The sequence below is a fragment of the Erpetoichthys calabaricus genome, chromosome 13 (assembly GCF_900747795.2).
Source record: "Erpetoichthys calabaricus chromosome 13, fErpCal1.3, whole genome shotgun sequence".
Lineage (NCBI taxonomy): Eukaryota > Metazoa > Chordata > Cladistia > Polypteriformes > Polypteridae > Erpetoichthys > Erpetoichthys calabaricus.
This window is the reverse complement of record NC_041406.2, coordinates 12,409,241-12,426,692: the sequence shown is the minus strand read 5'-3', so window position 1 is coordinate 12,426,692 and position 17,452 is coordinate 12,409,241. Positions and strand designations below refer to the sequence as shown.

General features: G+C 42.5%; 1 protein-coding gene and 1 long non-coding RNA gene across 4 annotated transcripts in view; one reads left to right on the top strand and one right to left on the bottom strand.

The window, feature by feature from the left end:
* Positions 1–17,452, top strand: part of LOC127530043 (uncharacterized) — a 454,116-nt gene that overhangs the window by 66,469 nt on the left and 370,195 nt on the right. The gene's annotated exons all lie outside the window — the stretch shown is intronic.
* The window catches only part of dnah5 (dynein, axonemal, heavy chain 5), a 437,381-nt gene that overhangs the window by 67,654 nt on the left and 352,275 nt on the right, over positions 1–17,452 (bottom strand). For all 3 annotated transcript variants that reach the window (XM_051935611.1, XM_051935612.1, XM_051935613.1), the window contains exons 57-59: positions 14,723–14,837; positions 13,007–13,183; positions 12,352–12,555 (exon numbers count right to left, since the gene is read on the bottom strand). In XM_051935611.1, the coding sequence (XP_051791571.1) occupies positions 12,352–12,555; positions 13,007–13,183; positions 14,723–14,837 (496 nt within the window). The remainder of the gene's footprint in view (positions 1–12,351; positions 12,556–13,006; positions 13,184–14,722; positions 14,838–17,452) is intronic.

Below are 17,452 nucleotides of genomic sequence, written 5' to 3'. Positions count from 1 at the left end.
GGTTCACACGTCTACTAATCAGTGGACAATTTGCATATCAACTGATCAACTGGCCCTTTGTCAATGGTGCTAGTCTCTGTGATTAAGCAAAGGTACTGTTTATAAGGTTGGGGAAACCTGCAGTCAATTGAGACTGAGGAAGAGACTTGGATAAGTCTCGAAATATTTCTCCCACTTAAAAACTTTGTCCAGATGAACAGAATCAAATTTCTAGGACTGGAACTTCAGAGGTCGCTGCTTTGACTGCTGTGTCACCCAGTGCTGTACAGTCCCTATTGACCCCTTTGGAAATCTTCACATTTTACTGTTGCTATATGTCTATCTGCGTTTGGTTTTGTTATTTTTCTTATTTTGTTGTAATATCTGATATGTTTATTAATGATTTAATGTTTATGTACACCTTCTCTAAATGTTGTTCTGCTCCTTGTATTTTGCAGGTGGAATCCCAATAGGAAGGACCACCCTGCTGTTGTAGCAGTGCTACTAAATAAGAACTGCATCTCCCAGCAGTCCTTTCTGGGGTCAAAGGTGGTCAAAGGAGGTTAAAAGGAGGGCAGAGGGCAAAAGGTGGGAGAAAAGTTGTTTTGTTGTTGTACGTGGTGTGTTACATTTCTGTCGTTCTGCCTACTGTTTATCTGAGCCATATTTAATCATTGTGTCCTGGACTGTATTCGTTTGTTGGGGTCTGGTTCGTCTGTCTACCGGTGTTCTGAGGACTGCGTTTGGATTTCATTTGCTTTCCCGGAAGAAAAGGAGCACTCCTGAACAATCCATCCGACTTCATCCTTTCAGAAACTACCGGTAGGACTGTATTTTCCTTCACCCTTTCAACCTACAGATCGCTGGACTTAATTTCGTCACCTCTCATTTTTCATCTGGTTTGGTTTACATGGACTTTGCTGTGTGGTGTTCGTGTGTATATATTAAATGTAATATCGCCGAAGGGGTCAGGGGAGGTATTACTGTTTTCATTTAATTAATTTTATATCATTATATTCTTAATTGTTTACCCTTCCCAGTGTGCATTATTGGTCTCTGTTGTGAGTGTGTGTGGGTCGATCCAAGGCTGGGGACGTTCCTGGGGTCTCCTCTATTAAAATAAATAAATCACCGTCACCTTTGACGGTGTGAATCTTAGCAGTTCCTGACCGCTACACTGTCACTGTTGTCGGGTCCTCTTTCTGGCTTTATAAGTCTGGAAGAAATAGAAGAAGCCCCTGCAGTGAACCACCAAGTTAGTACTGGAGTGAAAATCGCTCTTCTTGTTTATTGGATTCTTCTGAGATTTGTCTCAGGATTGAGCACTGGGACCGGTTTGCTTCCGATTGCACATTTGAATATTTTGTTAATAAATCTTCATTTTTGTTCACAAGCCAGAGGTTTATGGTCACCCTCCTCTAGTGGAACATTGCAGTATAAGTAAGCCCGCGACTCACTAGCGAATTGGAAATCCAAGAATGGCAATCAGTTTCTGTTCCATCCGATATCTGGATGGATGACATATCATGGAGGGTGGGTGCGTCTGGGGAAATGTCATTTAATTACATAAGCATATCTGTAGTAAAGCAGTCCCGTTTTGTGGAGACGTGATTCCATTGCCTTTGCTGACACCGACTGCTGGCAGAGTGGAGCACAGCAAATTCAGTTTACAGGTACAGTGGATTAGAGCAGCTGTAGCTCACAGGTTGTGTTGTTTGGGCGCCACGTACTGACTCTGGGAAGCCGCTGCGTTTTGAGCAGTCGCCGCGTTTGACTCTGGGGCGGGCGCCACTGCGTTTTGGGACGCCGCTGCGTTTGACTCTGGACTCTGGGGCGGGCGCCAAACTGAATGACCGTTATGTGATCTACATTACTGGCACAGTGGATTACAGCAAGTCTAGTTTACAGGTGGCGGGTTCGTTGCAGTGCGCGTGACTTCCGGTTTACAACCTACTCGTTTCTGTGTTTTCTGTGGCTGTGTCGTTGGCTATGGGCGGGCTTGTAGCAGTGCGGCAGTGCGCGTGCGCCTCGATGCGCCGTGCGCCCAGCGCCCTGCATCCATATCCAGTTTACAACCTTTGGTTAGTAATATGGATTTTCTAGGACTTGTTAACTTTTAAGTGTACTTGCAGATGGGCTTAGAGTGGAGAAGGACAAACAAACTGTGATTGCCTTTACTTCACTATTAACACGTAGACTTGTCTCGCTCAAATAGGAAGAATCCTAGCCCACCTCTGTTAAGTCAGTGGGTAACTGATGGTATATATTATCTGAAATTGGAAAAAATAAAATTCTCACTTAGAGGATCTGTACAAAACTTTTTCAAAACCTGGCAGGAAAAAATCAATAACATTTTAGAATAAGCATTTAAATTCAAGAAGTGGATTCCCTCTCCTGTTTTTTATTCTATTTATTTTTATAATAATTTATAGTCATATCTAACTGGTAGTCACTTTTCAGTGACTTTTAATTCCTCTTCTTCATCTACTGCTCCTCTTAAATGTGGTGTTTCTTTTTTTTTTTTTTAATTAATTTTTATTGTAATCATTCCATACAAATACTGTAGATCAATTTCTAACCAAACAAAATTGAAGACAAATCAAACCCCACCCCTGTAAGAAGGATATTCATCTTAACAACGTTAATTCTTCCGGCTAGAGTGAGATGAAGGGTTGACCATCTATGCAAGTCTCGCTTCATTTTTTCCATACAGACGGCAAAATTTTGTTTATAAAGAGTTTTATATTTACTTGTGATATTTACCCCGAGGTATTTAAGCTGATCTACGATGATAAAAGGCAGGGTGTCCAATCTAATATTGTATGCTTGTGAATTCACTGGAAAGAGTATACTTTTATTCAGATTAATTTTAAGACCAGATATCTTTTGAAATTCTATTAGTGCTGTTAAAACTGCAGGGACAGTTTTTTCTGGGTCTGATATATATAAAACCATATCATCTGCATAGAGGGAAATTTTCTGTTCCAGTCCTTTTCTGATAATCCCCTTTATCTGATAAGAATTTCAGCAGTGAACCGCCAGTGGTTCAATGGCGATTGCAAACAGCAGTGGCGACAAGGGACATCCTTGTCTGGTACCACGTTCTAGCTTAAAGTAGTCTGAGCAAATGTTATTAATACAAACTGAAGCTTCTGGATTGGATAAATGTGGTGTTTCTCAGGGATCCATTTTGGTTCCTTTCTTATTCTCTATATACCTTCACCCTATTGGAGAAATTTTTAGGAAATTTAACATTTCTTTTCCCTGCTATGCTGATGATACACAGGTTTATATTCCCATCTGCAACCCTGCAATGAATCAGCTGTTCTTTCTGAACTAAGATCCTGGATGGCTAATCATTTTCTTGATCTGAATCAAAATAAAACAGAGGTGCTTATAGTGGGTCCATCAGCTAAACCCAAATTGGTCTTGGACTTCTCGGCTCTTTCTCTGTCTTTTGCAAAATCTCAAGTCCGCAGTCTTGGTGTTATCTTTGACAGTAACCTCTCTTTTGAGAAACAAGTTAATTCTGTAGTCAAGAGTTGCTTTTCCCAGCATCATCTTTTAGGTAAGACCAAGCCTTTTTTATCTTCTAGGGATCTTGAGAAAGCTACTTATGCTTTTATATTTTCTCGCTTTGATTACTGCAACTCGCTGTATTCTGGGATTAGCAAATCCCTGATATGCAGGTTACAGTTGGTCCAGAATGCTGCCACTCGCTTTCTGGTTGGGGCAAGAAAGTCTGATTCTGTTTCTCCAATATTAGCTTCTTTACACTGGCTGCCTGTCAGTTTTCGAATTGATTTTAAAATCTTGTTGCTAGTTTTTAAATCTTTACATGGGCTTGCTCCTGCCTATTTATCTGAATTGTGTGCTTTACACCAGCCATCTAGAGTGCTTAGATCTTCTGGTCAGTTGTCTCTTCTTGTCTCTCAGACCAAGTGTAAAACTAAGGGGGACAGCTGTGGCACCTCGCCTGTGGAACTCGTTACCTCGTCACATAAAGGAGTCGTCTACAATTGAACTGTTCAAAACAAGATTAAAAACTAATTTCTATTCACTTGCTTTCCGTGACCTTCAGTAATACTGATGTTTTCCTCATTGTGATTATGTAACATTACTTCTATTTATTATTTATTTTATTTATGTTCATTTATTTTATTTCTATTTATGTTATTCATGTTAATTGTATCCATTCATCCATTATCCAACCCACTGTATCCTAACTACAGGGTCATGGGGGGGGGTCTGCTGGAGCCAATCCCACCCAACACAGGGTGCAAGGCAGGAAACAAACCCCGGGCAGGGCGCCAGCCCACCACAGATGTTAATTGTACATTTTTCTTTAATTTTATTATTGTAAAGCACTTTGGCCACAGCATTCCGATGTTGTTTTAAATGTGCTATATAAATAAAGTTGACATTAACCCTGTAGTTAGGATATAGCAGGTTGGATAATGGATGGATGGATTTAAAAAAAAAAAAACTTTTAATATTGGTTCCACCATTTTGGGCCTGTGTAGGCTGAAGCCTGCAGGGAGCAGTTGTTTGGGGCTGCATATTCTAGGCAGGTCAGTAAATGTTCTGGCCTTGCTTAATGGTCTTTTTGAAACCTCTGGCACCCTTTCACCATGTCTGACACTCCACGTCACACCAATTGTTACACAACATTAACTCACAGCGAGTGTCATTTGGCTTTTATGACAATGATCAACAGAAAAGGACACTTGAATATCAAAGAGAAAGTAGTCTAAATTCATTACAAAAATAACATAAAATAACTGATTGCATATGTACTCAGACTCTTTAATATGACCCCATTAAATCAACACTGGTGCAGCCCTTTGGTTTTAGAACATTAGAACATTAAAACAATCTGCACGAGAACAGGCCAACAAAGCCTGGCAGTCCTATCCACATAATTCTTCTAAAAAAACATCAAGCCGAGTTTTGAAAGCCACTAAAGTCCTGCTGTCTACCACATGATTTGGTCGCTTATTCCAAGTGTCTATGGTTCTCTGTGTGAAGAAAAACTTCCTAATGTTTGTGTGAAATTTCCCCTTAACAAGTGTCCAACTGTGTCCCCGTGTTCTTGATAAACTCATTTTAAAGTCACCGTCTTGATCTGCTGAACTAATTCCCTTCATAATTTTAAACACTTCACTCAGGTCTCCTCTTCACCTTCTTTTGTTTAAACTGAAAAGGCACCACTCCTCAGTATCTCGTCATACCTCAAATTTCTCATTCCCAGAATCTGCTTAGCTGATCTCCTCTGGACTTTCTCTAGTGCTGCTATATCATTTGGAATATGGAGACCAAAACTGCACACAGGACTCCAGAAGAGTCCTCACCAGTGCATTATGAAGGTTGATGAACTCATTTTAAAGTCGCAGTCTCGACCCACTGGACTAATTCCCTTCATAATTTTAAACACTTCACTCAGGTCTCCTCCTCATCTCCTGTAAAGGCTCAGGTCTTTTCATCTTTCCTCATAACTCATTCCCTGTAGCCCTGAATCAGCCTCGTTGCTCTTCTCTGGACTTTTTCTGGTGCTGCTATGTCCTTTTTGTAGCCTGGAGACCAAAACTGCACACAGGACTCCAGAAGAGTCATGTTATAAAGTTTCATTAACTCATTTTTGAAGTCACCGTCTCGACCCACTGGACTAATCCCCTTCATAATTTTAAACACTTCACTCAGGTCTCCTCTTCATCTTCTTTTGCTTACATTCCATCATTGGGTCGATGAAAATTACCCATGTGAGGTTTCAATTGATTGTTGTATAAATGTACCAGAATGTGGAAGAGCCACCATGTGGTGAGTCAGTATGGTGGGCTAACCTACACAACGAAGGCAAAAGAACACAACAAGAAACTGTGAAAACACAAACAAGGGGAAGGAGACAAGAAAATATCCAGTTAAGTTAGTCATGAGGACATGGAAAGAGTATGGTACAATGGTTAATCTGCTCGATCAGAACGTCCATAAAATCTGAAGGAAACAAGTGAGGGGGTCCACCAAGAGACCTCTGAGAACTAGTTACAAGCACAATTGATGAGAGTGGAAAGAATGTGTAGACAATAACTGCTGCCCAGAGGTTTCACCAGTCACAGCTTTATGGCAGAGTGGCAAAGAGGAAAAACACACAAGACAACTGGGCAGAAGGCAAAAGGGTGACTCTGAAGTTAGCGGGAAGAAGGTCCTAATGTCCGATTAGTCCAGAATTGAACTTTTTGGACATCAGACTAAATGCTAAACTACACTGAACATTATCAAAAACACAACACGGTGAATCATGGTGGTCCTACCAATGGGCTGTGAGGATGCTTTTCTGCAGCAGGCTCTGAAAGGCTTGTGAGTAAAATTAATAAAGCAAAATAGAAGAAAATCCTGGATGAACACCTGATGGATTCTACAAGAAACCCTAACTTTGGAGAAGGAGTTGTTTTCACTGCATGACAACGAGCCCAAGCATAAAGCCAAAGCTACACAGGAATGGCTTCAAAACGACAATGTGAATGCTCTGGAGTGGCCGAGTCAGAGTCCATATGTCACTCCAATTGAGAATGTGTAGCTGGTCTTGACAAACGCCATTCACTCTCAACCTTCATGACAGCTGACATCGAGCTTGAGCAGTTTGCAAGAGAAGAATGAGAAAAAATGGCAGAGCTGGTCAAGAAAGACCCGAGCACAGAAACTCAAGGCTCTTATCAGGTCAGGTCAGGTTGGGGGAGCAGGCACTGGTACAGCACGTTGCCACACCCACCACTTGACGGAACAGCTTGGGGTCCTGGTTGGCAAGCCCCCCCATGCAGACACATGGTCCAGTCCCACCCTCTGGAAGTGACCTTCTATCTACCGCAGCCAGGTGTTGTGTGCGTCCAGCCACTCGGGTCCTCAACAGTGAAGATCACCCTCGGAAAATTGTGCCACATGGCTGTAGTGCCATAACTGGCGCTTCCTCACAATGCAGGTCATGTGCCTCATTCGGGACTCCATGAGCAACACAAAGTCAGACCAGCGGTACCCAAGGATTCTCCGAAGTGGAAAGACTATCTGGAAAGGGAAGGGTGATCGCCTGGATTGTGACAACTACAGAGGGATTACACTGATCTCGGTGCTGGGTAAGGTCCACACTAGGGTCATCCTCTATAGGATCCATGATCACTTGCCCACCTACCACCAACTGGAGCATGTCTGGTTTTACCCCTAAGAAGTCTCATGGAGCGCAAATGTGAATATCAGTAGAGTTTCTTTGCAGCCTTTGTCGATTTTCGTAAAGCGTTCGACTCCGTTGATTGAGCTGCCCTGTGGGACATCCTGAGGGTTCGCGGGATGCCCCCCAAGGTTGCTGAACATCATGGCCAGCCTGTCCACTGGTACTGTGAGTGCTGTGCAGAGTGGAGGCAGAACCCCTGTGTTTTTCACAGTTGATTCTGGGGTCCGTCAGCGGTGGGTTCTGCTCCTACTCTGTTCAATGCTTGTATGGAGTAGGTGTTGAGCAAGGTCGTGGGGTCCAGCGGCTGGGGGGTATCTGGTGGTGAAGAGGCTCTTATGACTGAACTAAAATCAACTATTCAGTGTTTTATACTTAGAATTTTGACCACCTTGCAGAGGTCCGTTTTCACTTGGACATTAAAAGACCTTGTCTATGTTGAGCAATCTCAAAAAAGCCAATGTAAACCCATTGTGGTTTAAGGTTATATAATAATAAAATGCAAACCGTTTTCATACACAATGTATTGGTGAGAAAAAAAATAAAATAACACTTGTCATATGGTTGACATCACAGTAAAAAAATCATAAATCAGAGTGTAGTCTAAGCGATTGACCAGGCAGAAGCAGAAACTGGGCATCAGAAGGTCTCTTACCGTGAAGAGATCAGCTACGGTGCCCCCCATAATGTGTGGAACAGACACACTTATCTCCTGATGTCCCCTTCTACTCCACAGTTTAAAATGACAAATCAAACCTTTCAGACGTCGTGACTGCAAACGTTCATTGAAGGGGATTTGCAGACATTTCAGACACACAACACTCTTACTACATGGTTTTTGGACATCATAATGTTTGAGACAATTGGTGTCCCAGATGTTTGTGATTCCTCAGGTGGGTTTCATTGCTTCATAAGACACCTTGGCCTGCTTCTACCCTTTGGAGTCTGTAGTTGCTGTTGTTTAACATAAGGACAAGAGCTGTGCCAATGAAAGTCAAAGAAGCCATCATGAGGCTGAAGAAGAAGAATACAACCATTGGAGACATCGGTGAAACCTTAGGATGACCAATATCAACAGTCTGGAATATCATGAAGAAGAAAGAACACACTGGTGGGCCCAGTAACCACAAAGGGACTGGAAGGCCAAGGAAGACCTCCACTTCTGATGACAGATGAATCCCCACTATAGTGAAGAAAAAGCCTCCAATGCCTGTCTGACAGACCAGAAACAGCCTTCAGGGGGCCGATGTGGACGTGTCAGAGACGACAATCAGCAGAAGACTTCATGAATACAAACACAAAGGCCACACTGCAAGATGAACACCACAATAACAGGATGGCCTGATGACAGTTTGTGACAAAGGATTTCAAAGAGGCTGCAGAATTCTGGGAAAAGGTCTTGTGGGCAGACAAGTCAAAGATGAACCTCATCAGAGTGACAACAAGAGCAAGGTGTGGAGATGACAAGGAACTGTCCAAGATCCAAACCAAACTACCTTATCTGTTAAACATGGTGCTGGGGGTGTTATGGCTCGGGCATGAATGGCTGCCACAGGTCCTGGCACACTTCTCTTCATTGATGATGGCACTGCTGACTGCAGGAGGAATTATGAGGTGTTCATAAACATCTGATCTGCTCAAGTTCCAGTAGATGCCTCCAAACTCACCAGACGGCACTTCACCCTTCAACAAGATGAGCCAAACACACTTCTGAGGAGTTTATCAAAGATAGAAAATGGAAAATTTTTGAATGGCCAAGTCAGTCACCTGATTTAACTCCAACTGAGCAGACCTTCCATATGCTGAAGAGAAAACCTAAGGGGACAAGCCACCTGAAACAAGCAGGAGCTGAAGATGGCTGCATTAGTGGAATGGCAGAGCATCACCAGAAAAGACCCCTCAGCGCCTGCTGATGTCTATGAATGGCAGATGTGAAAGAAACATTAACAGCTTGCAAGCTAGTAAGGGTTAAAAGCTGACAAAGCTGTTTAGCACTAATGGGAGGTTAGTCATACGGGCGTCTATCATAAGACAGGGTGCAGTAAGCTGACCAAGGACAACTTCCTCTTTAAGGAACACGTCTGTTAGACACAGGAGGGATGACCTTTCTTTCTTTAGGGCCGTGGTGATATATATATATATATATATATATATATATATAAAACCACCCACACAATTCAGGTCGGGACTATGAATGCAATGAATGTAATTACTCCGGACCTACAGGCTGTCAAATAAACGAACCACAAGCTGTGGCGCAGCGTAAAGGGACTCCGTCTCTGACGCTGACATCTGAGGTTTGATCCCCGAGAGGGGAGCAGTAAAGTGTATACGCCTGATGAGCCCAAATGAGGGCGAAATACGTGTCGCATACTCTTTGCATTATTTGACAATAAACTATGCAACATTCCATGATCTGCTTCTCACAACTGACGAGGGCACCGTGGCGGATGTTTGCCGAATGGCAGACCAACCCACACAATTCAGGTCGGGACTCAGACTACAAATGCAATATATATATATCCTCTTTAATAAAATCCCTGTGTGTGTCCAGGTGTCCGTGTGTGTGTGTCTTCTGGTGAAGTGCGCATGCGCGGGGCACGGTGCGATGCGCGATATTACTGTCAGAGAAATTTACAGGCGTTTTTACGGAAATGCAAACCAGTATTACTGTGAGAGGAAATTAAAGGTACACAATACAGTGACTCATATTCCAGTCACATACAAGCCAGTATTACTGTCAAAGGAGAGTAAAGGCATATTACCAACGCGCACGCACGCCTGTATTACCGCCAGATAAAATTAAAGGTATATTACGGACGTACAAGCCAGTGGACGTACAAGACAGTATTACTGTCACAGAAAATTAAAGACATACAATACACGGCGGCAGCCCACTCAGCAAGTAAACATCAACAAAAGAAAGGCTGAAAGAAAGAAAAATACGACCAACAAAAAGTTTATGTTTATACGCTACTGTTCTAGCGCCCGTTATTATAACGGGCTAAATGACTAGTATATCAATAAATAGTATACACAGTGACACCTTGGATTGCGAGTAACTTGGTCTGTGAGTGTTTTGCAAGATGAGCTAAAATTTTTATTAAATAATAACTTGATAAACGAGCAAGGCTTGCAATACGAGTAGTACTTGTACGCTTTGTCTGCCAATCGTCATGTGGGGATTGTGGGTAATCATCTCCTATTGTCGGGCTCAGTCGGCGTGCCTCACCCATATCGTCAACATCCATACGAGCGTATAGTATTTACTATAGCATGGTGACCGTGTGTGTGTGTATTGTAACGCGTGAGTCCCTGTCTTGTACCCCGAATCACGAGGCAGAGTCTCAGTGCTTTAGCAACACCAGCTTTATTCAGCGTGAAACAGGAACAGCGTGGTTATTTATTGTAGCAGGTACTGCCACTCTCCTATACAGAGACACAGCAGTCAGATAGGGTCGTGACCAGGTTAGTGGCCAAGTAATCCTGTTTATTTATAATGTTCCTGGCATCACCCATCAACGGCAGGCGCTTATAGAGCGACCGCGGTCTTTTTGGATTTGCTTTTATGGCAAACTGCTACAGCGCTGGGAGCCTGCGGTTGCTTCGGGACGCTCTTCCGCGTGTCATCCCGTTGGGGGGGAATCCCAAAAGAGTTTAGAAACCTTACAGTGCGTAAAGCATTTTGTTATTTTGTGTCCAAGTGTAGCGACTCTTCAGGCAAAGGCAACTGTCATTGGAGAGGCTCCTTGTTAAAGTCACAATAAAAGAAGATTCCAGTGAGCCAAAAGAGAGCAGGGATTCCGTTAGTTAAGAGTGAAAGTCGACCTGCACAATAACCCTCCTCCTCTTCCTCCTCTCCTCTCTCTCGTCTCCCGCATGCCAGCCATGATTCTTTTCAAAGGTAAAGTGCCCGTTAATTTGTTTAATGTATTTTTACTTTATATTTTGTATTAATCATTTTTATATGAATAGTTTTGAGTTGTGGAACGAATCACCTGAGTTTCCATTATTTCTTATGGGGAAATTCGCTTTGATATACGAGTGCTTTGGATTACAAGCACAAATCCGGAATGAATTACGCTCGGAAACCAAGGTTCCACTGTGATTAGTTAATAAGCACTACAGTTCCCATGATGCTTTCAGACAGGACATACGGGGACTGTTAGAGTGATGGGAGTTGAATTGTTGAGCTGTTAGAATGAGTAATAAAACGTGCATTGCATTCAGTAACTTGTTTGAGCCTTGACTTTAATCTAGTAAGACTGAGGTGGCATGACAAGGGCCCCTCTTAACACATACACAAAACAGAAATGGTTGGCCGATTTGCGCAATATAAGATGAAATGCTTAGATGTGGTTTCATAAGTAAGGAGGAGAAAGGAGGAAAATGAATATTAAAAAATACGACCAAAAAGTGAAAAGTGCTCTTCTGCTTTGCAAAGCTCGAATCCTACGTACTCGTCTGTGACCGAATAAAAGCTGATTGATTGAACTACTCCCACACGGCCTTCAAGTAGTCATTGCATGCCAGGGAGATGCGACAAAGAACTAAATATGACAACGGCTTTAACAGACCTGCCATTGCTGTGTCCTGAAACTGGGGGACCGTGTAGAAAAAGTGTTGTGTGACAGAAATGTCTGCCATGAGCACTTTGATCACGATGTCTGAATGGATTGATTTGTCACGTTAGACTGTGGAGCAGAGGGGGATATCAAGGAGAAGAGGGTCTTTGTCCCAAACATTATGGATGCTTCTGTATCTTTGCGATGTGGAAGGAAAACTGCAGAGCCCACCCACCATGCATGAGGTTGGATAAAATTAACGAATTTGTCATTGTCCCAAACATTATGGAGGGCACTGTACGTGTTTTGAAGAATATTCATGTGCCAGAATTTTGACAGACCTTCAGGAACAGAAGTCAAGTACAGGAGCAAAGCAGAAGCCTGCCATGCACTGACTGCGCCGAGCCCAATGGTTACAGTGCCGATGATCGCTCTGCAAATCCACATCTCTCAATGGTTGCCATAACCAACACTTTTAAGGCACCCTGTTGAATTTCAACTCTTTTTTTTTCCAAGGGCAAACCATTTTTAACGAGCCACCACCACTTCCCAACTTGGAGAGACTGCGTGTGCCAAGAGTGGCACTGTTACCTGGAGACTGCCGAGGAAGTTGCCCGCCATCATCAGCTTCAGGGACTCCTGCCATGAAGGAATAGTGCAGCTCTTTTCAGGGTCAACTTTAACAGTATTGACTCTGCGTTGAAACAGCAGGAGCACGCAGTCCATAATCCGCATAATGAGGTGTGGGGGGCGACCCAAAGTACGGACCGTGGCGATGTCCGACGGCTTGATGGTCTGCAATACAAAGGAGAGAGAGAGAGAGAGAAAGAGAGAGACCCTCCATAAACGGCCTGCTTAGTTTAATGAGAAGCCAAATTAAAACCGTGGCAAGACTCCAACAGAACTGAAATATTTCCTTTCGGGTTTGCTGCTGTATGATTTTAAATGAAGAAAAGCAGGCAAATGTTTAATTGCAGCTTTAATATTTAACATTTTAACACTAATTGAAAAACAGCATTAGGAAGTCTAATCCTCCTAATGTCTTTTGCTTAATAGCTTTTCCATTTCGTTTTATTAAACTTTGCTTTCAAAAATTTTCACCACATTCTGAATTCAAAACTCATCTTCAAATTTGGTGACAATGCAAAGAAAACAAACTCCCACCGAATACAAGTGACAAGATTTGCTTTGTAAAGCATGAGGTGCTGCTTGGGTGGACATTAAAAAGAAGAGTCAAAGCTGGCACCTGCAGAGCCGCCTCGGCTTCCTCCAGCGCGGGTCTGGCCGCCTCCAGCTTCTCCTCCGCAATGGCCTTGTCTGCCGAGATGCTGTCCACAAGAGCCTGGGCTTTGTCTTTCACCTTCTGGACTTCCAGTTTCACTTTTTCCGCTGCTTGGGCCTTCACGGTGACCTCTTTTAATACCTGTGGGTATTATGGAGATGAGATGAAGGAAGCAAATTGAAATCAAAGGATGCAAAAGTAAGGAGACATGGCAGGCCAGAGTCACATTAGGACAACAGGAGTACAATCTGGAGGAGAACAAATCGTAGACTTAGTAATGATTGTTACTGCGTGACTTTAGATAGATAGATAGATAGATAGATAGATAGATAGATAGATAGATAGATAGATAGATAGATAGATAGATAGATAGATAGATAGATAGATAGATAGATAGATAGAAAAGCACTGTATGATAGATAGATATGAAAGGCGCTATATAATAGATAGATAGATAGATAGATAGATAGATAGATAGATAGATAGATAGATAGATAGATAGATAGATAGATAGATAGATAGATAGATAGATACTTTATTAATCCCAATGGGAAATTCACAGTAGAAAAATTAACTCGTTTTAAAAATAAACTGAATGTTTAGAACAACCAAGAAGAGAAAAGGCCTTTCAGACCAGCGAAACTTGTCGTTTCCTATCCACTGAATTGTTCTAAAGTAACATCAAGTCGAGTGTGGAGGGTCCCTAAAGTTCTGCTGTCTACCACACCACGTGGTCACTTAGTCCAAGTGTCTGTGGCTCTCTGTGTGAAGAAGAACTTCCTAATGGTTGTGTGAAATTTACTTAAAGTTACCATCTCTGTCTCCATGTTCTTTAAACAACAACATTTATTTCTAGAGCACGTTTTCATACAAATGATGGAGCTCAAAGTGCTTTACAAATTGAAAAAATAAAAAAAAATTAGACAATACTAATTAACGAAGATTAAAGTAAGGTCTGATGGACAGGGAGGACAGAAAGTCACCGTCTCGATCCACTGGACTAATTCCCTTCATAATTTTAAACATTTCACTCAGGTCTCCTCTTCATCTCCTTTAAATTCTCAGCTCTTTTATTCTTCCTTCATAACTCATCCCCTGGAATCAGCCGAGTTGCTCTTCTCTGGACTTTCTCTAGTGCTGCTCTGTCTGGTGGGCCTAAAACTGAACCCAGTACTCCAGATGAGGCCTCACCAGTGTGTTATAAAGCTTAAGCAGAACCTCCTGTGACTTGTACTCCACACATCAAGGCGCTATATAACCTGACATTCTTCCAAAATAACATCAAGTCGAGTTTTGATGGACCTTAATGTCCTACTGTCTACCACACCACTTTACAAGTTTCCAGCTGTGTTCTTGATGAACTCATTTTAAAGTCATCGTCTCGATCCACTGGACTAATTCCCTTCACACTTTTAAACACTTCAGTCAGGTCTCCTCTTCATCTCCTGTAAAGGCTCAGCTCTTTTAATCTTCCTTCATAACTCATCCCCTGTAGCTCTGAATCAGCCTAGTTGTTCTTCTCTGGACCTTTTCTAGTTCTGCTCACCAAATAGTGGAGGACACCCCATTTAAAAAAACGAAAGTTGCTATTGACAGGAAACTGACACTTGATGGCTGAGAGCCCCACTGATACCAGATAAACTTAACGATTAAATGAGTGGTAGACAATTGACTACGCACCATGTCAGCCTTCTTGTTTGCCACCTGCAGTTCTTTTTCTTTCACTTCCAGCTCCTTGCTAAGAGCGGCAACCGACTCCGAAGCTTCCTTAAGTTTTTCCAAGCCAGTGTTCATTCTGTAAAACAAACATTCGGAAGATACATGACAGCATTGCAGTGCCCAGTGCTTACTTGGTTACATGAAACATACACAAATGTGTTTTTCTATTGTGGCCTCTAGGGGGCATAGCAACACCATACCCCCCCCCTCCCCGCCCCCCCCTCCCCCCCCCCCACCCAAACACTTGACAGGACAGGCAGCTCCCATGCTGTCCTACTTGTGTCCATACTGGGGCCCTCCATATGGGGTGCTGCCACCTAGTGTAGAGGGGAATGCTCTGAACATAGACGATAGTCACCCACTGCCCTGGCTTACATAAACCCAATCCGGGATGTCAACCCCAGTGTAGCTGCTGCTGCAGCATCTTCCTGTGCCCCTGTCCTGGTACGGCAGGGGGATATCACCACTCTCGAATAGTCCCATAACCTCCTGGCCTGGTAAGGTTCTTAAATCCTTACACTGGCTCCCAGTTAAGTTTAGGGCAGATTTCCAAATCCTCCTTTTAACATAAAAAGCCTTAAATGGCCGAATTTCGGCTTACTTATCTGAATTTATCATGACTTACAAACCAGACAGCACATTAAGATCTCAAGCTTTTAGTTACAGGGCCCCTAAACTGTGAAGTGATCTGCCTGCTACTATAAGTGATGCCCCTTCGGTTTCAGCTTTCAAATCCCAGCTGAAGACTCACAACTTCAGTTTAGCACACCCTGACTAGAGCTGCTGATTAACGGTACAGACTACATCTCTGTTGTTAGTCATTAGCACTAAAACATAAGTAATATGGTAGTTAATATTTGTTACTAACTCTCACCTATTCTGTTTCTCTTCTCGGTACTCAAATGTGGCACTTAGTGCCACGGCGCACCTGCCAAGTTGTTCTGCCTGCCTAAAGTAAAGTCATCCCTGACTTTATGGATGACTTTAAGTCATCCCTGACTTTATGATGGAGGATCACAGGAATCGTCGGGTAGATGGGTCCTTTCATCGGATTGGCTGGCTAAGTGCCGACTCAGCTGTGGAATGGCCAGTAGGGGGAGGCAGCTTGATGGTTGTATGGTTTGTATGCACAAAAATGTTGCGTAATCCTGTTTCCACACTCAAATCGCGATGTATAAACCTAAACTTGGCGAAAAGCCATGCACATTTTCATGGTAGCTAAATCCTTGGCGTACGTAAGTTCTCCACTCGGTTTTGCAAACTGGCGGCACCCAGCATTAAAGCAGTGCTACTTTTCCAGTGTGGTTTCCCTTTCTTTTGTAGATCCACATCCCTGACGCGGCTTTATAAATACACTGAAATTAACCGCATATTGTTTATTAGTTTAATGCATCTGATTGTAATTAACCTGTAACAATATAATAGTCCACAGAATGGTCAAACTATTCCAAATACCATAACTGCTTTAGTGTTGTTACTCTCACTGCACACTCGGAGTATTTATATCACTATATCTGAGTGGGGAATCACAGATCTACAGCAGAGAATTATGGGTATACAGCATCAAGCACACGCTGCCTCAGCCATGCTGTCTATTGAACTGCTCTCATATGACAAACGCTTCAGAGCCTTTCCTGTACGGACCTCGTGGTTCAGAAACAGTTTCATCCCAAGAACTCTAAACGCACTCAATCAGTCCATCAAGTGCTCCTTGTAGTACTGTTAGTACTTAATATTACAATCACCTCACTGTAAACTTGTGATTCAGTTATAATATTGCACAACCTGAGCCACTTTATAAAGCGCGTATTTACATATGAGGACGATATCATTTTTAAGATGAAATGCAGCAATATATGTTTATTACATATTCCAGATAAAATGTTAACATCATTTAAATAATCTACAGTATAATGTTAATAATTAAACATTTGAGGACACGGTGCCGTAGTGCTAGCAAGGAGCTGGAGCTCCATTCAGGGATAGTTCCTGCCTCACGCTGTATTCTTGCTGAGACTGACGCAACACTGGTAGGATAGATGGATAGAATAATTAAACACGTACTACGAAGATAATTCAATGTTCCTTAAAAGTTTTGAAGAATCGTCGTTCTAAGCTTACAGATGGCTTAGTGTCTATTACAGAGCTGATTGTGTGGCGATTGGGCATTTGGAGAAAGAAAAGTAAGGACAGGAATTGGAGGTTAGTACGTTTGAAAGAGACAGGACTGCTGCAATAAATTATTTCATCGAAGGTCACGCACGGCGCAGCAAGCATCTTGCGTGAGACAGGAACAATCACTGCGCCACCGTGTTGTCATGTTTAATAACATGCTTTAACGCCTATCATCATGAAAATGATGTCAAGTATACATCTCAGTATTTTAATTATTCAGAGAGCTGTAATATCACGAATGTAATGGATTCTGTGTCCTGTCGGAGGAAGAGAAAGCCCATTTAAGAAGCACGTAGCGATTGACACACACAGAGCACATAGAAGAACACATACAATACAAAGCATTTAACATGCTACTTTAGTTACGATGGGATTTGAGAAACTAGTAAATTAAATGATTTTAAGTTTATGATGCTTTACTTTAATGACAAAATAAACTACGTGATTAAAGTGGAAATTTCGAGATTAAAGTTTGCATTTCGTGCTTATTTTCCTCAGTGTCCCTATTTTTTTTTT